Below are 23,429 nucleotides of genomic sequence, written 5' to 3' on the forward strand. Positions count from 1 at the left end.
AAAACAAACACACTTTCTCCAAAGTGAAAGTAGATGTATTTGCTCATTGCTAGAAGAAAAAAATAAATCCAGAAGAACAATATAGAGGGAAGAGGTTTTACATCTGTGTTTGCACACTCTATGCTACCATGTTCTTTGCATTTTCTTTATTTCAGCCATTTACTGTGGCTTGTCTGCTCACACATTTGTATTTAAGTATGAAATTAAAACAAAGAAGAAAAAAATAATTGACAAGTTGCTCCTAAGAATGACTGGCTAAAATCAGGTAACATAAGAAGTAAACTTCAATAGTTATTGTCAGAGTTGCAATCACAGAACATTTCAGTTATTCTTTAAAAGCTAGAAGGCTGCAGGCATTTTCTCCCTTTCTTTTTACTATGCATAGGTAATGTGATTGCTTTTTCTCTTTTTACTCTCTCAAAGAGCTAAGGTGGAGACTACAGAGTCTGCAGTCACTCATGAGAAAAAAACATAGTTTGAAATAGTTACCTACCGTTTGGAACCTTAGTCCTTTCGGTCAGTGTCTCAACTGGAAACAATACTCAGTTTTGGATTTGATTCTACAGTGTAACTGTACAAATTTTTGAAAATATTTTCAAGACCTTTCCCACAGGAAGATAGATTTCTACTGGGTTTATGTGCTAAGTAACCCAAAGAGGAAAATTAGACACAATGTACAATCACTGCATTGCCCCTTGTTATACCTTTTTGCTAATGCAGGAGCATAGCAAATTTTCTTGGCACCAAAATCCCCATATTTGAAAACATTTTTGGATTAAAAAAATCAAAAAAACCTTCTGAATAAAAATACCTGACACTATCTGATGTACTGAGAAAAAGATTATTTCTTTTCCCTTTTTTTGTTCTTATTCCTGCTATTCATTTACTTTATTTTTCCTCCTGTACATACAGAACTATTGATAATTGCTCATCAAGTGATTTAACTTAATATACCAACACTTCAGACCTCAGCTATGCATACCAAAGAAGCCATCAATAATAAATAACATCTGTAATCACTAATGCAGAGGAAGCACAGAGCCACACACTTCTGATAGAATATTTAGATAGTTGCTAATTTAATATTTGGCAGAAAAGACTACCAGTCCTGCAAGCTTCGCAACCCCTGAAGAATTCAGTGTTCATTTCATATTGACAGACTCAAACATAACCATGTTAAAGAACTAAAAGGGACCATTTGAAATTGGAAACTTGTCTCACCTGAAGAGAATAACCCTGATCACACTGGAAAGACACCACATCTCCAACCATGTATCTATCTCCAATTTTGATCCCACTGCTTGGAGTCTGTGGTTCAGGACAAGAGTCCAAACCTATAGCTGTGAAAAATTGAGAAGTTGAGACATACTAAGGAACATAAAATCTGTCTTTAGATTCACATAGAACTTCTGTGTACACTGCATATAGGCACAGCGTATTGATATGTTTAGGAAGCTCTTGGGTACCAGCAGTTTGTCTGTGGACAAGCAAATGGCATATTATTTTGGAAAAACTGTTATATAGGGAGAAAAACCGCCTTTCCTGAGTAAAAGAAAATGAAAGAAATAAGCAGGGTGGCAACAAACACTTCCCAACAATCTGCAGTCTCAACTCAAAGTCTTCTATAAACTTCCACTACCTCCTGGCTCAGACTCATTCATTTCCACCTCCAGCTTCGCTCCTAATTAAAGTCTACATAATAGAAACTGGGAACAGGCCCACTTTCCTTTCCCAGCACCTGTTTCTGGGGATGCTAACCAACACCACATCAAGTGTAAAACACAGGAAAACCAAAGCAAACTTTAACTGCTGAACTGCATACAATTTTTCACAGGTCTGACTCTACTCTTCCGTTCATGTACACACGCATACACACAGAGTAAATATTTACATCAAATTTCACCTAATCTGCTATTTTAAATTAATTGTCTATAGAGTTATAACACTAATATTTCAAATTTCTGATTACAATAGAAGTTAATTTGCAAAGAGACTGTATGCTTTTTTCATGATTATCAAAATGAGAAGTAAATAAATTCTTCATTGCATCTACCCAGGAAGATCCACAAATATAAGAATATGTGTATCATTAGGTATAAGCAGCTCAGTTACTCTCTTGGCATACTCTAAGAGTTACACCCCAAGTAGTTGTGAAGCAAGGACCATTAAGCACCTACACATCAGTACATAGAGTAATCAGGAAATGCTGTGGAATTCAATAATGGCACCAATTCAATAAATTATCAACCTCTGCCATGTAAAACTTGCTAATGTAACTGATCACTTCATGTAAGAAGATCGTTAAGTAAAAATGACTACCTGAAGTCTCTTAAAATGCTATATTTTTATACTATATAAAAGCTGAAAGCTTTCTAAGGAATTTATAAAGCATACGCATTATTTCTTCTCTACAAGGCATGTTTTGTACATCAATAATAGTTTTCACTATCACAATTTTACAATAACTGAATTGTTAAAAATGAAAAAAAAAAGAATGTCTGGTATTTAGAAAGTAGATATTAAATTGATAATCTAAATCCCTTTCTTAAAATGTATTTGGCACATGAAATTTAAATAAAACTCTATTAAAAGAAAAAATCCTGTTCAAAATAAAATCACTGGAATCTACATTTTTTCATACACGTAAAACTCAGGATGGTGACAATACAAGCTTCCTGCTATAAAACATAATTTAATCCTGATTTGGAAAAAAACATCCTTTATGCCTTTGCCGTCTTTATCTTCTCTGCTGAGAACAGTGAGAGGAAAAACCTTTTTTTTTTTTTTTTTGTACTGCAGATACCTGTTAATGGGAATCAGAAATAACTGATACAGATCCACAAACTGAGCAGTTGTATTCATTACTTTTGGTCACTGTTAACTTTCTGTTGGTTGTTGTGTTTTTTTCATTGTTGTTGCTGGGTTTTTTAATTTTATATTTTTGTATTAAGGAGCTTACACAATTTAGCAACAAGATATTTTCAATGATATACAATACTGGCTTGCATCACTTTAGATGGAAAGGAATGTTGCCACTTTGAAAAAAGTTTGTATTTATTTCAGGGCTCTGTTCTGCACCTTCACAGAAGAAGATGTAATGTTCCTTTGTCTATGACGATAATACTTTTGTATATATTGGTCACATACTTACTCATCCCATAATGATTCCATATTTGACATATAGAAAGTGATGCAAACAAGTATTTTGCAACCTATGTCTAAATAACATATGGGTTTTACCTTTAAAATTCTTATTTTCTCTTTTTAAACTAGAAACCAAAAGAACATAAAAGAATCTATTTTGAAAATGGCTGATCGGCTTAGATCCACTTTTTATATTTCAGAGATCCAGATCATGATCCAGCTCATGTACAAAGTATAAATGTGAAAAGAACAGCAATACTTGGCTTACACAGATGATTGCTTATAATCTATTTTGAACAGTTAAGAGTTGGTAGTTGTCAGCTTCCAATTACTGAACCTTCAGCTGAAACACAAAACCTAACTATGTGAATACTCAGGCCACACAAAGTGAAATAAGTTCATTTAAATGCCTTTCTCAGAATACAGAATTTCTTAACAACTCAAACCAGATCACAGTTATTCAGCATATTGTGCTGTCACTTCAATTCATAAAATAACACTTGGAAAAAAACCACTGCTTGAATATCTACAATGTCCTTCAGCAAACATAACAGGGTTGCTGCCTTCCCAGCTGAAGGGCTAGTTCAGAACTTGCGTCTCTAGAATGTCACGGTATTTATTCAGGTGAAATCATAAACATGTTCATATACCATACTGCAGGGGTGTCAAACTCATTTTCACCTCACGGTTGCCTTCAAAGGGCTGAATGTAATTTTAGGACTGTATAAATGTAGGAGTACTGCCATACTCTGTTCATTATTGACAAAGAGTCAATGATGGTGCATGACTTGTACCTTGAGCCACATTATACTACTGTCTCAGTGTGATGTGTTAGATTTTTAAACTTTCATGAGCAATGGGTAGAAAGTAAAGAGATTTTTACATAGGCATTCATTAAAACACTTTCAATATCTTCTAACTTTTACATAGGAAGAATTGTATATATATATATTCATATATATATATATGAAATTTTGGATAATGCACACTGGGACTACACAAGTCTTAACATAATAGCCTTTTTTTTAAGTTGTTACTGTAATTTTATTGAAATGTTATAGTATTTATGATGTTAGAATTATAAAATAGTTTAAATAAAAAATTTCTAGGTATTATGTTTTAGAATGAAAACCAGAATGACACATTTTTAACTAATTTTAGATAGATATTTTATATTATAGAAATTTTGTATGAGGCAATCTGAAAAACTCAACTAATCTCCAAGAATATTACTACTACTTATGCAGCATAATCAGTTACCTAATAAGGAAAACTTTACTTAGAGAAAGTGAGGACTAAATTAAGATTCATAGTGGCATAAAAACCTATAAACATTATGCAAGTGTTTAACAAACCATTCTGTGCTGCTCTTTGTTGTTGTGTAGTATGTTAATATTTAAGGTATCTATTAGAATGCATAAAATGCATGTTATGAATATAATAAGAACTTAAGGCTTCAAAAAAGAAGTAAAAATATACTAGAAAAAAGAAATATACTAGAAAAAAACATTATTGATAAGACCATTATTCAGTTTTGGAATATGAATACTTAATTCCTTGTGTCAAAGTATCATTGACTTGATCTTAAAATATTTCTTCAACAAAAAGGTTCCTTTTGTTTTGTTTTATTTTTATCTAAAAAAGTGCATTTGGATTTTTGTAGGACTTCAAAAGATAAATCAGACTGACCAGCGTGAAAAGTCTATTGATAAAGGATGAAAAGATAGTGGAAATGAAACAGAATGAAACCTTCTTACAGAAACATGTTGTTGACATGAGAAAGTAATCATTTTAGTAAGAGGGGTGCCCTTCTCCTCAGACTTGTGTCTCCTAGAATACATGAAACAGACTTGGAAGATGCATTACGTATTGAACAAAAAATGTTTATGGCTAACTCATGTGAAAATTTCTTTATATAAATACTTAACTCTGATGTGATTTTCACTGTTACTAAGACTTAAATATAGCTGACTCCTCATAATGACCTCTGTCAGTATAGTCAGTGCAATGCAATAAACCTGTGAAACACTGACATTAAAATGTGGCCATTAGTTTCTGTTTACTGTATTTAAAAACATAGCTTTTAGAGCTGCAAGTTTGTCTGAGAGTCAGACATGACCAGGAGAACTGAGGAGAGTGAGCTCTCTTCTAAACAATACATTTCTGGAGAAATTTCAGTAGAAATGTAGCAGTGTTGTGAGTCCTAGAATCCTGACAAAAATTACTGTCTCTCCATTGCAGAAAGCCACTAGAGACAAAAGTCCAGAAGATACACAAGATACAGTTTCTGTTGTTTTCCTTCCAAACAATGAAGAAAAACTATTGTCCCTTAGCTTAATCTCTTGATTCAGCCCAATGCAGAATTTTCCATAGTCTCTTCTTGATAAAAAAATTAAGATATAGATGAAAAAAAATCATAAAACCTTCTTCCAGTCCACGGATAATAGAGACTGTGTGTTTCTTAGTGAGTAGCAGAGAATAATAGTCATGGATCTATGGCGTGAAACAGCTGGTGCTTAGGACTCGATCCATACTAAGTGCTAAACTGAAGGGTTTTATTATTATTAGCTTTAGTTAGTATGGTGCCATAGGCTTATTGCACTTGAGTGGATGAAGACATTATCAGAAACATTGAAGTACACACTCCTATTTAGTTTTGCACAACAGGAATCGAGAATGCATGCTCTGAAACCATGCTTTAGTTCTGTGGTGTGAGCCAGAAGGTGGTAAACAAACTGGGATGCCTAGTGCTTTATATTTTTCCACATTCATGCTACAAAATAATTTCATTATTTTGCAAGTTGCAGTGTAAGAATTTAGTTACAATGTACCTCTATTTTAAATTTCAATTCATAGATCGTGTATTCTACAGATTTTATGGAGCTATTATTGTCGCTTACTCCTGTTCTGTACCTTGAATACCATAGGTTTTATTTCAAGAACTCTCTCACACATGCACAATGATTTATGTTTATTTTAGAGCATATATCACGTATTACAGAAAATCTTAATTCAACCGTTATCATAGTTGTATGGGAACATAGCGGAAGATTGGCGAGGAGGTTGGTTAAATGTAAATATGCTCAAGTGACTTGCAGCTGTCTGTAGAAAAAGCACATACATCACACTAATTGTTTAACTGACCTTGTATGCTTGATGAGTAGAACCTCTGTGTTAGATAACATAGACCTGTGAGAAATTCTAGACCCTTATCACTATGTCTGAGATTCCTGCTTTGCTGTGAGAAAGAGCAGGAGGCTGCGCCTGCCTGAAGCCTTGAAATACAGGCGGGCTCAGCAGGCCCAGTGATCCTCTTACCAGGGCTGAACTGATGCAGCTCCCGCGTCCCCGCTTGTGTTACCTCTGCATGGGAGCTTGGGTGCTACTTTGGAGATCCTCCAGTAGAGGTAACTAAAATAAAACTTGCCCTTTGCAAATGCATTCGTGGCCTCTGGCTCTTCTTGCAACATGCCTGTGGTTGTGTACACAATAGTTTATGCTCCAGTCACAATACTTTACTTGTAACAAAATTTTTGCCCTTAAAGCTTATATTTGTTTTCAATAAAGATTAAAGGTTTAGACAGTGTTTTGCAATTTCTTCACTCCATCCCAAAGTTTATACGATGTTTTAACCACATATTTCTATCATCTACACGTGAAAAGTTAATTAATATTAATCTTGTAAAGCAGAGTGTTTCACTGAGCTACTAATTAATTGGGTATCTACAGACAGATATCACTACTCTTTCCTGAATAACAAATTTTCGGCATATACTACGGGTTTATACTCTCAGACAGAAAATATATTTCATATGTACAGATTCACGCATACTCCATTGTATAAATCCATACATATATAGCTTTTGCTCTTGGCACAGACCAATACTTTAAATGATATACTGTGAATTCTTTATTATAGAGGTGAAAGTTGTATACCAGCAGTACACTACACATTTCAGTTATTTGGATGTGTAGGAATACACAGATGAATTTTCACTTTCGGTCTAATTTACTTTGTTTTCATACCTTCTTGCAGTTTTTTCCGCTCTGAATTTTTAAGCAGCTGAGAGAGTATCTGCATTTCAAGGAAATGGCAGGATAATTCCACCCTATAATTAATGCTTAGTTATAGACAAGTGATCAGGCAGCAATTTTGCAAGGCCGTGTTCTCTGACTGGCTAATCAGACAACCAGAGCATGGGATTTGCATACTGTAAAACTGACAAGAAGTAACTGTGACACAATTATGCAGATCAGACACCAGAACCAATATGAGCAGAGGGAACTGCACAGCAGTTGTTAGTGATTGCCAGAATTCCTGTCAGTCAACTAATGCAATCTCATTCAGACAGAAAGTATGTTCATAATTATAGTCTTTTCTGCTGGTGAGATATTCAGCAATAATAAAGCCATTTGAAATAATTCTGCTGTGTTCTTACCAACCTCTGAGCATTTGTCAGATTGTTAAGAAGCTTAGCTGCTATTTTCAGTTTATTCATTTTCTCATTTTTGTTGAGAGTGACTAATTTTTTTGTCTGACACATACATATAAAATACATACTACATAGTACATATATTATGTGCATCTGTGAAAACACGTTTAAGAAACAGCAGTAAGTACCAAGAGAAGGAACAAGGCCAGAAAAAGAGGAGAAAGAAGACCTCGCAGAAGGAGGACAGAGAGAAGAACACGACTGAGCAGAGGCTGCAACCAAACCAGATGGTTGAGCAGGGATTGGAGCCCAAGTGTCCACCTAAGCCAGCACTGAGAGGTGGGACCCTAAAGGGACCATAGGAATCACAGGACACTGACCCAATCTGCTGCACTGCCCTTGCCTCACCAAAGGGATGGAGTATAGGGTTGGCGAGAACAAAAAAGTGTGTGTGTGGGGAGGTGTCACTCACCTGGAGGTGAGTTTTTCCTAAGTGTTTTTTTGTGTTAATATTTTTCTTCAATACCAGAATCAGTAATTATTTTTAATTGACAAAAAGGTTAAATTGAAATCCCCTAAATCAAGATGCTGATTTTGCTTGCAACAACAATATAAATACCAATCTTGTTATTTGGATTGTCCCAGGAGCATCTCTGCATTTACTCCTGGCTGCTGTATGCTCAGAAAAGGTTTTCAGAGGGCAAAACCAAATTCAATGTGAAAGCAAGACAAACTAAATTTCCCAGTCCTTACAGTACAGCTTTTAGGCCTGGTCTTTTTCACTTGGAATTGAATGAGGATTTTACCAATGTCTTTGACGTGGTAGTATGTATCTCATTATGTGCAATAGGACTGAATATCCTTTTTTCATATGGTTTAGGTAGACCTGATGTCTAGAACCAGCAAGAGATCTTAATTCATTGAATATTTCTGCTTTACCTGTGTACTCAAGATGAAATCCAGCAGCTGAAACACTGATATCAGACTGAAAATTTAGGTACAGATTATTTGATGTGCTGTTGAGAAGTGGAGGTATGGTTGTTCCTGAAAAGAGAAATCAAAATATTTTTGAAATGCACAGAAACTGAACTAAATGCCTAAATGTACATGTGTATTTAAAAAGAAAGAAAGAGAAAAAGAAAAAGGGGGAAAGGGAGGAGAGAGGATGGGAGGGGGAGATAGGTCCCATAACCAATTACACCATAGTTTGTTATGAATGCTGTCAAATATTATATCTGTCTCTATAAAAGTTTTACTACATTTTCAGTGCGCCACAATATCAGAGATGTGAACTATAGGCACTCAGAGAAGCAAGGTCTAATATAAATTTATATTATACAAGTTTATATTATACAAGTTTATCCACAAAATAAAAGCACGAGCAAATCCTGTGACTGGAATAATTTTAAATGTAACAGTCAAATATATCAAGTAGCTCTGAATATATTTTTTAGGGCTATTCTTAGAAATGTGATTGATTATTTATTTGTGTTTCAGCAAAATACAAGACAACAATCTTATTTTCTGTGATCACATTCTGTACACAAGAATGAAGTAAAATAAAGGAAAATAAGAAAAAGCAAGGCAAACAGAATTGTTTTGTTTATCTAAAATAAGGATAAGGAATACATCCTTTAGTCATGTATAATTTCAAGAAGCATGTCTTTTAGAGGTCTGTGTTTCTGGACTCTGCTATAAGAGTGGGCAAACAATAAGATTAATAGATGTCTACTTTGGGACCTTCTGAATGTTATTTCATTTCTAACATTTTCAAGTATTCAGCTTTATGAAAGTGTGCTAAGAGATGGCTGATTGAAACAGAAAGAATACTACCTATTGTTAATTATAGGAGAAATACACACGCATGTACACACACACATACACACACACACACACACATAAAAGAACTAGAAAGAGCTGTGTGTTTACAATAAAGGGTTGAATATGTGAAACATTTATTGTAAAATCTTCTCAGTCACCTGAGTAACTTCCAAGCCTTGGAGCATTGTTGTCAGCACCATCATAAAAGTCTAAGGAATCCCAGTTGTGTTCTGTGGCAAAACTCACCACTTGCACCTATGAACAAAAATGTGAGGTAAAGAATATAAACTTCTTCCCCTGTGTATTCAAGCACAAAGATGACTGTGAATTGTAGCTTCTGTTGCTTTCAATCATTAAAAGTTGTGACTTGGTCTCATTGTCAAAGCAAATGGAAAATCATCATTAAGTGAATAAAATCGCATTGCAATATTTTTTATATTTAATTGCCAAACAGAGTTCTAAATCCTGTGAAATTTAGTGACAACCATGTATTACCTCTGACAAGTGCCACACAACCAGTAAAATCAAGTGGGTATAGAATATGATACCCTTATTTGGATAACATTGAGAGGAAGACAAAATATGGTATCATCAATTACTGCAGTTTCTTCGTGATTCTCTCTCATTTATCCAGGGCTAAAAACAGTTCCACAGTAATACAGGCTGCTTCTTCTATCTTTCCACATTCAATTCTGCCTCCAGGTAAAAGCAACCTCCTGTATTCAGTTACCTTCAGCATGGACTCATCTCCTGAGCAGGAGCAGTCACTAGCATGCTACAAGCCAAAGACAAAAATTCACTTCATTTCTTCCAGAGGTGGCAACATTCTTCCACTCATAAGGAGACGCAAAGTTGTAAGCAGACAGTCTGATCTCATATAGTGAAAGCACTCCACATGAAGTAAAGAAATGCCAGGTTCCTGTTCTTGTTTTACAAGGGGCAGGGTCTGGCATTTTTTTTAGTGAAACATCTGTTTAATGAAAAGCATATAAAGAGTGACAGAAGCATGGATAAAATCTCTAACACCCTCAAAAAGGGGTACCTTAGTTACTAAGTTATAGAATCATGCTTCTTTCACTGTTCTTCTGTCTCCATTATTCTTCCTTTTATTTTTTTCCAAAATGGACTTTCTTTTAGGTAAAAGGAATATTTAGTTTGGCTACAATTTCTTGGATGGAGACCTTAAACACTGTACTTTTTTGTAGGAATTGGCCACGTACTACAGCCAAAGGATGATCTTTTTTTTTTTAAGTGAAGCAATGGAAATGTCATGACTGTTAGCATGTTTTAGATACTTAGAGGAGGCCCACTGGTTCTGGTCTGTTAGAAGACTTCAAGACCTAACTGCCTTCGGTTCACAAGAGATTTAGGTGAAACTTATGGGTGTAGTCTCTGTCAGGAGTATTTCTGAAGACATACAGAATTGGAAGTGCAGACACCTAGGAGACCTTCAGAACAAATTTCAAATTATCCAATTTTTTAATGTGTTTTCAGTGCCAGATTGCTGCTGACTACAGTTTTTATATTCATCATAGACACTTAATTTAAAACATCCATTTTAGTGCAACTGATGCTAGTTGCTCTAACCTCCCCATATAGTTAATAAACAGACAGACATACCTTTAGGCAGTGATTCAGAACCAGAGTCTATATTAGATGTTTTGAATTATCTACTTGAACGTCCTTTCTGCCCTGACATTATAAGAAACCATGGTAGATTAATTTCCTGATATATGGTATTTAGGTGAGATGCCTGAAGGCAGGCTTTGGGTGCACACTTCATATTTACCTAAATCTACTTTTAAATTTCTGCTTTTTTGTTTGATGCAAGACAGCTCAGCATCTACATCTGATCACACCGTTTCAACAAATTCCACAATGAAATCATACACATCGATGGCTGTTCTGCCTAAATAATCTAAAATTTCATCTACACATTTCACAGAGGAATATGCATTGGTGATTAATTATCTTCCTCTCCTTTAAAGCTGGTGAAGTGTCTGTGTTACTTTCAAAGAATAAATATTGGTCAGGAAAAATGCCCAGATATTTTATGCATTTACACAAACACAAAAACGTAATCTATCACAGTATCTTGAATATCTGCTTTGGCCTGCATTCTAACGTTGGACAAAATCAATTTTCAAATGTTGTGTCAAGCAGCTGATTTTCACAGTAATAATTCCATATTTATATATGTATAGTCTGTTCTTTATTTCCTACGAAGTGAAAAAAAAGAAAAAAAACAATTCTGATGCCATTTTTTATGTCATTAGCAGATATAACGCTAAGCTCAGGTTTGAAAAATAACACAGTAAAAATGGTATTATGACTTTTGGTGTATACTCTGTCTTACTGATTATGCACTAGCTGTATTCAATTTACTATATAAGGGACTTTATCTTCCTCAGATCTAGGCCTGAAAATCAGACACAATTCAAAGGATCAAGCATGAATACCACACTTCATAACTGTCCTGCTTCATTGATAATTAAATGTTCTACAGATCTAATTACAATCATACAGATATGCCTATGAGACTGCCCTGTTGTCATTACATTTATACAAGTATAAATTAATCATCTATTCAGTAGCTGATAATAGAAAGTAAGGGTGCTATTCACTGTCTTACCAGAAAAACACAGAAGAGCTAGTTAAAAAGCAAACAGTAAATATATCTTTTTATTATCACTCTGGAGCAAGACAATATCATGCAGATTAAACACTTAACCTGAAATCGAAGTTAGTAATTTAGTCACCCAATGCAGTCAGTGATAAGAGCTAAGCACTTCCAAAAAAGCAACAGTGACTGCCTAAGTCAGGACACCAAAGAATGCTTAAATTAAGTCCTCTGAACTGTCCTCTAAGTGTTTAACTTACATTAATGATTGTATAAGAAATACAAAGATTAAAGTATCCTGACTTAGTCAACTGTTTAAATCCAGTAGTGTTCCCCAAAATCAATCTCAAAACTGATTTAAATTATTAAATACTATTGTTAATGGACATTGGCAGCTTAGAAAATTGAAATCATAAATGTTGTCATGTATGGTCTTAGGTTGTATTTGCAATTACTTCTGTGTTCTTCCATAGTTTTTATGTTTTTCTTAAGTATTTTAGTTATTTAAAACAAAAAATAGATTTTTCTCAGTGCTTATAAATTAGCGAAGTATAAACTCATACTACTTTAAAAACTTTTGTTGACACAGTAGAATAAGTTAAAAGCTCTGTGATATAATTTATTAAAAAGCTTTAAAAAACTGTCCACAATGGTTTTCCTGTTTTTTATTATCAAATCTTTACCTACAGAAACTGAACACTTTTTTATTCCTTTTCTAGAGCAGTTATATTTTAACCAAGAGTAGACCTAGAAAACTTCATACCATGATTCCTTGATACGTATTTTGCTATACATTTGATCAGCTTAGAAGTCCTCATTTATTAAACTCAACTGCATTTCCAATAACCAGATTTCTGACAGTTTCTTCAGTGAGCTCTAAAGTGTGAGATAAGCATGACTTAGGTTAATGGATACTTTTCTGCTATGTGTTCCATTAAGTTCTTAACCTTAATTTTAGTAAATGACAATTCAGACAATATTTTAAACGACCAATTCCCACCTCATGTTGAAACATTCTGAAGCATCTTATATGACAATGAACTTCCCTAACTACAGAGTAAATAAAAGAGTTTCTAGGAAAGCATATATAACTTGTCCATGGAACCAACTCATTTAATTTCACTCTGTTAGAGAAGACCTGTTCATTTTGAGAGAGTAAAAAAAAAAATCACAGGAAAGCCTCTCTGTTTCCTCTGACTTACAAAGACTCACTGACCTATTGAAATAATACATTTTAAATATCTGTGATTTTCTTCTAAGTCAAAAGTTACAAGTGTAACTTTCAATATTTTTGTAAATTTTATAACTTTTAACAACTGTATGAATGTGGAACAAATTCCATTGTGACAACCATTAGTGAGATAGAAAAATGTATGAATAAATTATCTTTTCATGCTCTTGCATCAGAAAAGACAGTTTTAAACATGATTACAGCAAGCAAATAGCAAGTATACTTACTTGAATCCCAGCTCCCTCTGGTACTGTGATCTTCCACACACAATTCAGATTGTTGTCATAAGGCTCAGGGTAACCAGGAGACAAAATGGTCCCTTTGCGCTTTGTTAAAATTCCACCACAGGGCACTGAAAGGAAGTGCACAAGGCAAGAAAAGAAGTATGAGACTTCAGAAGTGAGAAAAGTTATAATAAAAGCTTACACAATATTCAGCATACCATGGCTGAAAACTTTTGTAAATTTATGCTATATTAAAAAGTTTATTTTTGCTTCAGGAAAATAAAATCTTGTATCTCAAAAACCTTCCTTTAAATGACCCAAAATGAATAAAGGAAAAGTAGAATTATTCCAGTTTTCTACCTGACAGAATCACACTCATATTACTCTTATTTATTTGACATTTAACAAAGTGAAATCCCTTTAATTGTATCTTAGTAATCTTATAAAAACGTTATTTTTAGGGGTTAAGAATGAAATTTGAACAGTTATGTATTGTATTAGTGTAAAAGTTTAAAATATGTCATAAAAAGATACCTTCTTTCTTAATATTGCTACTTTGTTGTTGTCTAAATAATTAATGGCACTGGTCTCAACTCTTTGACTGTTCTCTTTGCTTGTGTGAGTTACCCCATTACAGAATAGAATTCTGTCACATTAGTAAAGAAATTGCTAAATGCTCGCAAGACTGCACTTGTCATATCCCTGCCCATGGATTAATACAACTGTTACGCATGAAATAGGATAGAGGCGTTCAGTACCATCAAGTGTCTCTTCTGATGTTCAACTTGAGTGTATCTTGTCTAGATCATTAGATACTCTACCAGTGACAAAGAATAATACAGCTTAATCTAGATACAGATATTCTGTTGGTATTTAAGTACTTGACTGAAAAGATTGATGAGATGGTTTATCAAAACCATTACAAGTCAATGTATCACTTCTACGCAACACTACTGAGTTCTGAACAAAAAAAAAAAAAAAAGTGAGGATTTAGAAAATAGATATGAGAATGTAACTTAATAATGAATACTGTAGCAACTTTTCATGTAGCATATAACTGATAAAATCTTTTGGGAACTACATGGATAAACTAAAAGTCAATGTTACTTAAAGTGTTTAAATAATTACTCATACAAGGATGAACAGACACAATGATTGAAGTCTAGTATCTGTAAGAAAATATTCAAGCATCCACTACAGTTAAGGCAACTTAATATGGTCAAATATGGTCATGTCTACCACTTCAATAATTAAACTGGTTTAGTTCAATGCAATTTTCATCTCGTGTATTTTATCACCTTTATTGGCACAGTGCTTTTCAGACAGAAGGAGGCCTGTAACCCTTTCTCAGTTCAACTTGCCTAGAGACAGATACCTTTCTCTTCCATAGACTAAATTATGTATTAAAATATCAATAATATATTGTGATCAATGGCCAAAACAATTATTTCAACACTTTGTTGGGTTGTTATATCTGAAAAATAAAGGGAATACATTTCAAGGGGATAAACAGCACAGTTCTACTGATCAAACTGTAATCACTGAGAATAAATGAAACATAGCTATGTACATCAGCTTCTTATTGATATATACATTTTGGTTCTAATCCTGCCCCTGAAACAGTCTAAGTAAACATTATTTTAGTATAATAGCTTCTTAATTATATTTTATTAACATTACCCCAGTGGTACTTAGTTTTGACACATATCAAGTCTTTAGTATTTTGGAGAAAATCTTTTATTTTACTGAAAACTACTCAGAATCTACTATGCACCATCAACTGGTTAGCACAGAAGATTTAAAATCCACCTAATGAAAAATTGATTTTCCTTTCCTCCACTCATCTAAAACCCCGCTTATGTATTTCTTAATGCTGGAGTCAATACCTTAATCTGTTTTCTGCAATGGGTTAGGATATTTTTAATAAAAAATCTGTTTTCTGTGTAGAAAAGTAAAGTAACTTTAATTCATATATATATTTATTATTTTGGTTTGAAATGGAGTTTTTCAGATGTCTTCGCCCACGAAATGAATAATTTTCAATGTATTTAATTTACAGAAAATTAATGTATAATGCAGTCAGTACTGCAACAGATGTTACAAGTGGAAAAGTTTGATGGCATTGCAAAAACATCTGTGCAAATGATAAACAATTTTAATTCATTTATATTTTTTCCATATAAGAAACTATGCCAAACTAATAAAACTTAATACGTAAATGTATAATATTTACCCTTGACAGATACCTATAGAAAAATGTACCATTAGAACTTTATCTCTTTACTGTCAGGCTTTTCAGCTTAACCATGAGATTTCCAATGGGTATAAATCAGCTTTGTAAATATAAATGGATGCACTTTATTTAAGGAATTTAATTTTGAGAATTTAATCTTGTATGACTAGAACCAGACATAGTATATTTTCTGATCAGAAAAATTACTGCTTTGTTTCTGACAAGCAATGAAATATTAGTGTAACTATTTCTAATTCTTTAATATAGCACTGTTCTTTCTAATAGCTTGCAATATCTTGTTTTTGATCCACAAGGTGAGAATATTTTAGTCTTGCATGCAGTCAGGGCACAAAGGGACATTTCTGAGTCTTGATTAAGGAACAGCCAGGGACCACCACTGATTAATGTAAAATAAGCTAACATGAAACGTATAGCTGCAGAGTGTGTTCATGAAACTCATGAAATGTCCCAGCAAGGTTAGAACAGAAAGGGGAATAAAATCTTAACCTTGAATGAAATGAGTAAAAGTAACCAAGAATAAAATATTGTAAAATGACAAAGAAGGAACACATTCAGCTAGACAGAATGGTCTACACCTTTGGCAGCATTTTTAAAAGCCTTAAGAACTCACCAACACATGTAGGGAGTGAATCATTCCATTGTGCCAATGCATTTGGTACTGTATCACATCTAATTGCTGTTGATCCATGAAGGATATATCCTGGATTGCACTCAAAAAGAACCAATGACCCAACGGCAAATTCATTTCCAATCCTTTTTCCAAATCTCGGTTCAGGCACAGAGCTACACTGTGTTGCACTTGTCCTTGGAACAGCTGCAAATGTACAAACAGTTGTAGATTCTTAATTTTAAATTTCGTGAAGGAAGACAGTTTTTGAACCCCAAATATTCAAAATGACTGGAAGTAGCATTCAGTTATTTGCCAGAATATTTTCATAATCCCCAAATGAATCTTTACAATACAGATTACATGCTTTCAATGTCTGAGTTACTATTTAGAAAAGCATTGCACAGATATCCTTGTCAAGATTAAAAGCAGTGCATAAAATCTGCACTGAAACCTTTCTAAAATGGCACTGAAAAGAAATATGACTATGAAATAATGAGCTAATACATGCTTTTAAAATAACATTCTGTGTCAGATATTTACTTTTTTTCCTGTGGATTTCTAAATGTGTATTCTGACTGTCAGATCAGAATTTAAATTTAATGAAAGAATGAATTACAGTAGCAAGTATTGATGCATAACCATTTCTGTGTTTGACCCATAAAAAGGAAAATAATGTAAATCAAGAGAAGCGCCTTAATATAATAAAAGTAAGGTCACTGATTCGCCCACAGGTAAGAACATTTACAGTTACTCATATTCAAATTGTGATATTAACCAGTTTGAGCAGCCAAATAGATCTAACATTAGTCAAATAGATTAACAAACACAAACAGCTGCTTTGTATAACTTTTCTTAAATTTAGAACCTCTCTTATGCTTCTTAAATATTTAATTTAAGCTTCAAAATCCAGATCTGAAATCTAGATAAAATAATGATTTTAAGCGTTTTTCAAAATATGCAGAAATGGTAAAATTTCTTACATTGTTAACAGGCTAATACTTTCATCTACATTCTCAGTCTGTTTCTCTCTGGTGATTTACAATCTGTGATGAAAAGAATAAATGTACATTTTTTTCCAAGTTGTCTCACCTTGATAAACAAAATGAAATCCTTTAGCTGTTATTGGTCCAACTGAAGTAAATCTAACAGTGATCTGGTTACCTGAGCTCAATGGAAGGGATTCACCTACTCAAACAAAGCAAATACAAAGCTATCATAACAATTTTTTTACTAAAAAAGCATTCAAAATACCTGTCAACCTCTTTCCAGCTAGAAACAAAATTCCCAAACCCCTGTTCTTCTTCAATAAACTTTGCAAGATATATGCTATTTCAATATTTTATGTTGGCAGTATTATGGTGTTCTAGAAAAGGGGGACTAAAACTCATTTCAGTTCTTAGGAATATTTGTTGCTTTTTTCTTTTACTAAAAAGAACCCAAGCCCCATACCCCTTTTAATGGAGTCAAAATGCACATAATCTATACTTTACTAGAAATATATGCTGCTTTCCCTTTTAAGTATACGATATCCATTTTAGATTGCTCACTAGATAAAAATTTTAAAGGCACAAGATAAGAAGCCCCAGACACCCACTATAATAGCTAAATATTAGAAGAAAATAATTTTTAAAAATAGATTCAATTTTACTTAATTTTATTGATTAATATGAAAAGTTTTGAGTGACTAGGCTTTTAGTTTAAAATCCTGATTTCATACATTTGCCTGAATTTAATCTAAGAAAATATGACTTTTTTTTTTTCTTCTGACTGCACTGTCTTTCTGGGTTCATAAAAAAATAAATACCAGGTTAATGACAGTTCTGTTAAAGGATACCTGAATGTGATCCTGAGAGAGAGGATAACAAAGATGACTGCAGAGTTGGACCATCATATACTTCAACTACATCATGGAGTGACGTCTGGAAAAATACAAACTGGCCAAAAACCACTGACCAAACATGATGGAGAAAAAACAAGGGGCACCAATGCCAAAATAAAGGAAGACAGAATGAGAAAGAAAGAAAACAGAACACACAAAACAAAACCAAACCAAAACCAACCAACCAAAAAACAGCAACAAAAAAGGAAGATTAAAAAAATACATTAATATATTGTTTTAATAATATGTAAATAAAAATATATTTATATATTGATTTGATACTTTAATTAGCTATTATAGTGTTTAATATTATTTTCCTACCATTACAGCAGTAAATCGATAAAAACATAATTCTCTATATATACAGAGACAATGAAGGTATACAAATCATACATTTTCTTGTTAAAAGATTCCTGTAATGAGGGCACAAAACCTTTTTTCTGCTGTTGAATACACTTTGAAATTCTCTGCTCTCCTGCAACCAACACATGTCTGAATTCTCAGTGCAATATCTTCCTTTATAATTCTAGGCATATTGATATGGATAGTATTTTATTAATTAATTATCAAGTATTACTTACCTTGGAATGTTTCATTTTTCTTAAGAACATTAACATTCAGTGATTCTTCACTTTTATGAAATAAACAAGCAACTGATTCAAAGCAACAAACACTTTACAGAATACATATACTGGATCACAGAAAGTATTATTTTTAAACTTATGCAAGAAGAACAACTCAATTCGAGAATGTTATTTTTGCACTGAAATTCAAAGGTCTGTGTGGCAAATTCACATCACAGTGAAAAGAAAAAAGGTATTTGTTTGGATTAATTCTGGCCCTAGTACCTAAAAAGCATTTATATAGTAATTTTAAAACGCTCTGTGAGACACTTTTGAATATTTTAGTCCTTTTTTAGGAGGAACCATAAGTATAATGCCAAATTATCTCCATCATTTTTCTTCTAATCTCCAGAAAATAAAACATTAAAGTTTTTACTAGCTTTGCTTATTTTTCATCTAATATTCAGTTGTATCCACATCTTCTCTTTGATGTTGCTAAAGATGATAGCTAACAAACTTAATCCAGTTAATTGTTTCTATCACATTTGTCTTTTTATCAAATCTTATTTTCATACTCAATGAATTTCATCTTGCCATTGAGCCAAGTAAAGTTCTTTGTGACTTCCACTGCTATTCCCGATTTGAAATTAAGTTGCAAACTATGTATGGAAAATTCGGGCAAGTGCTGAGGCATAACTTAACAAGCACACATAACTATTATCAAGGGCCTGGGAAACTCATTAAAAATAATTACCCACTTCAAATAAAGATCAAATCACTTTGAAGGATTTGGGGGGGGTGATATATTTTTTTTTAAATAATGGATGAAGAAGTATTCTCTAAAGAATGTCTCACTATCAATCATTTGCTATCCTGTCAACTATTACAAAAGAATGAAAGTCACCGGTCAAAACTTGATGTCTAAAGTTGGGCCGCAAATTATTCCTGAAGGTATGTTCATCTTGGCCTTCACTGCTTTGTAGCAATGATACTTGAAAATAAAATATCTTTTTCTCTGTATTTTGTGGCTTAACATTTTTCTCAGATATTTAAGTGTCTTTTACTTTACAAGACTGAAAAGAAGCTTTTCTCTTGGAATTTTCATAGTCATGACACTAATTCATGTATTGCCTCAAAAACAATTAAAAAAATTTTCTGTGCTTTTTATACTTTTCCATTTATATTATTTTTTTTCCTGTCAAAATTCCAGGGAAACCATAGTATTAATACTGTCATTAATTTAGGAGATTAAGGGAATTCATTAATTTAAAATACAGCAGCATGAGCAAGCTCCCTTTTAACCAGGCCAGAGCTAGACAGAAGAACTTTCCATGCCTCTAAATATCTAGATTTTTCGATGGCTTTCATCACTGTAACATCTGGATACTTTGAATGAGTTTGGAAAGCATCTAAAAAACAGATGGAATTGGCACAAAACAGTTCACTGGTTAAAAATTTCATCAAAGAATATTCGGTTTCATTTTTAAAGTAAGAAATAAACATATACAGAGTTTACTTCGGTATTTTAATTGGTATGTTTGAAAATAATTTCTTTTCAGTTTATGTCGATTCTCCCTTGTTCTGTCACTGGACACCATGGAGAAATCTAGACCTGCCTCCTTTGCTTTCTTGGTATTTATACATACTGATGAGATCCCCCTTCACTTTCTCTTCTCCAGGATGAACAGTCCCTACTCTTTCAGCCTCTCATTATATGTCCAGTGCTCCAGTCCCTTAATCATCTGTGTTGCCCTTTGCTGAACTCACTCCAGTATGCCCATGTCTCTGTTTTACTGGGGAGATTAGCACTGGCTGCACCACCCCAAATACATCCTACCAGTACTGAACAGAGGAGAAGGATCACGTCTCTCGAGCTGCTAACAATGCATTGCTGAATGCATGCCAGGAGGCTGCTGGCATTCTTTGCCACAGGGGCACGTTGCTGCCTGATGATCAACTTGGCATCCACCAGGACCCCCATGAGCTTTTCTGCAAACCTGCTTTTCAGCTAGCTGATCCCCAGTCTGTACTGGTGCATGGCATTTTTCCTTGGCTCCAGACCCTTTATTTCTTTTTCTTGAACTTCATGAGCTTCCTGTCCACCCATTTCTTAGAGCATTTGTGGTTGTTTTGAATGGCAGCACTACCATATGACGTATCAGATACTCATTCATTTTTGTATCATCTGCAAACTTGCTGAGAATACACTCCGTCCTATTATACAGGTAATTTATGAAGATACTAAACAGTACTGGGTGTAGCATTGACCCCTGGGGTACACCATTACCAACTGACTGCCAGTTACCCTTCATGCTACTGACCACAAGCCTTTGAGCTTGGCAGTTCAGACAGTTTTCAATCCATCTCACTGTCTGCTTATCTAGCTGGTATTTCCTCAGTGTGTCAATGAGGATGTTATGGAAGAATGTGCTGAAAGACTTGTTCAAGTCGAGATAAACAGTATCCACTGCTCTCCACTCAAACCACCAAGCCAGTCATCTCATTGTAGAAGGCTATCAGGTCAGGACTGCTTCCCCATTTTCAAATCTACGGTGACTACTTTCAATCATCTTTCTGTCCTTAATATATTTGGAGAAGGTGACAAGGACGATTTTCTCTGTCACCTACCCAGGTACAGAGGTAAGGCAAATGGGCCTATAGTTCCTTCAATCCTTCTCCTTGCCGGTCTTGAAGACAGGTGTGACATTTGTCTTGTTCCAGCCCTTGGGAACCTCCCTTAACCATCATGACCTTTCAAGGTAACTGACCTTCCTCAGTGCTCATGGATGCATTCCATCATGTCCCATGGGTTCGTATATGTCCTGTTTGTTCAAGGGCTCTGTCACCTAGTCCTCGTCCAAGTTGTCCTTGCTCTAGACTTTTCTACTGATCTCAGTGGTCTGGGATTGCTCAAGGCTGGTTTACCGGTAAAGACTGAAGCAAAGAAGGCATTTTGTAATTCAGTCTTCTCTGCATACTTTTTCACCAGGGACTCCACCCCATTCAAGAAAGGGCTCACACCTTCCCTCCTCTTTTTGTTGCTGATATATCTGTAGAAGCCTCTCATGTCCCTTTCCAGATTCAATTCTAGATGGGCTTTGGCTTTCGTAATCCCATTTTTGCATGCTTGAACAGCATTTGGATTCTTCCCAGGACACCTGACCCTGCTTCAACATCTTGCCTACTTATTTTTTTTTATGGTAAAGCTTTATCAGTAGCTTCTTGTTCATCCATGCAGGCTTCTTGCTGCCTTTGTTTGATTTCCTGATCATTGGAATGGAGCATTTTTTATCTTGGAGGGCATGATCCCTGAAAATCAACTGGATGTCCTGGACTTGTCATCTCGCCAGGGCCATGTACCATCAGATTCTTCCGAAAAGATCCCTGAATTGCTGTCACTTCTGTCCCAGTAAAGTATTAAATGCAACTTGAAAGTCGAATCTTAACAGGTAGCATATAATTACCATTAACACCATGCTGATCAAGTTGTATCTACCTGGATAAAATACATGCTTATGTCAGGTATCAGAGCTAAAAAAATACTCTGAATAATTTATATGGATATCAGTGGAGTAAGACCGGCTGTCTTTCCTCAGCCTGTTTCCCATTCACATCAGTGGGATATTTTGTGTGTCTAATGATTTATTGAACTCGGAAAGCTCTGGTGTAAAATATCAAGTCTGTTGCTGATGTAATTCATTTGCCTTTAAGATTTTACCAAAGGGACTAACATGGTTTTACACTGTTATTACATAAACTGAAATGTGCATTTCATATAAAGCCTTCTGATGAAGCTCAGATGTTTGCTTCAAGACTGAATTTTCGCTTATAAGTATAGGTCTTGGTAACAGTCACTGACAAAGGAAAATCAACCCTGTTAATTAAAATAGGGCCCAAATTACCTCTGCAACTCTTTATATACATATATGTCTCCAATCAGAAATTATTTAAAAAAAACCTCTGCTTCAATTTGGAAAAGATATACACAGTCTGCATCATGGTTGTTATTTTCTACACTAACATCACTGCTTTTCTTGTAGTAAATTAGTTTTGAAGAAGAGGAAAAAAAAAAAAAAAAAGCCCAACAAACCAAAACCCAGATAAAGCAATCCATTTCTTATGAATGATAACTTTAAATTGTGCTTGAGCATGGTGTTTTAGATAAATCTTTTCTACTATGTTAATAAGTTTGTTTTGACTTTGAATGAAAAATTAGGGTGTTCAAGTATCTAACAGTTGTGATATACACACAGGTCTTATTACAGAGCTTGAGGACTTCTTCAGAACTTGAAGTTGCTCAGCAGAAGCCAGCTTCTCATAGTTTCAAACAGAATTTCTGTCATTAGACTAAATAATCTTTCCAAAGGAGATTTTTTCTCATGACAGCATGGGAATTTTATTTCACGGTGAAAAAAAAAAATCTGATTCTTCATCAGTTCCACTGATGACATCCTCTCTTTGTTTATTATTTAGCTGTGATGTTTTTCCTATTGTCTTATAAAGGAATTATAATATTTTTTTAATATCTTTTCAGAGAAAATAAAACAACATTGTTCAGAACTACAACCTTTTTTAAAAGACAGAAAAAGAGAAAACTCTCTCTAAGAGAAATGGTATCTATTGTGATTAAAGACAACAAGTACGCACCAA

General features: G+C 34.1%; 1 protein-coding gene across 4 annotated transcripts in view; it reads right to left on the reverse strand.

The window, feature by feature from the left end:
- The window catches only part of CSMD3 (CUB and Sushi multiple domains 3), a 647,755-nt gene that overhangs the window by 107,445 nt on the left and 516,881 nt on the right, over positions 1-23,429 (reverse strand). For 3 of the 4 annotated variants that reach the window (XM_065630190.1, XM_065630189.1, XM_065630188.1), the window contains 7 exons: positions 18,172-18,285; positions 17,427-17,522; positions 16,338-16,541; positions 13,477-13,601; positions 9,557-9,653; positions 8,517-8,621; positions 1,222-1,340 (listed from right to left, as the gene is read on the reverse strand). In XM_065630190.1, the coding sequence (XP_065486262.1) occupies positions 1,222-1,340; positions 8,517-8,621; positions 9,557-9,653; positions 13,477-13,601; positions 16,338-16,541; positions 17,427-17,522; positions 18,172-18,285 (860 nt within the window). The remainder of the gene's footprint in view (positions 1-1,221; positions 1,341-8,516; positions 8,622-9,556; positions 9,654-13,476; positions 13,602-16,337; positions 16,542-17,426; positions 17,523-18,171; positions 18,286-23,429) is intronic. The other variant, XM_065630191.1, reaches the window with a different exon arrangement.

The sequence above is a fragment of the Caloenas nicobarica genome, chromosome 2 (assembly GCF_036013445.1).
Source record: "Caloenas nicobarica isolate bCalNic1 chromosome 2, bCalNic1.hap1, whole genome shotgun sequence".
NCBI lineage: Eukaryota > Metazoa > Chordata > Aves > Columbiformes > Columbidae > Caloenas > Caloenas nicobarica.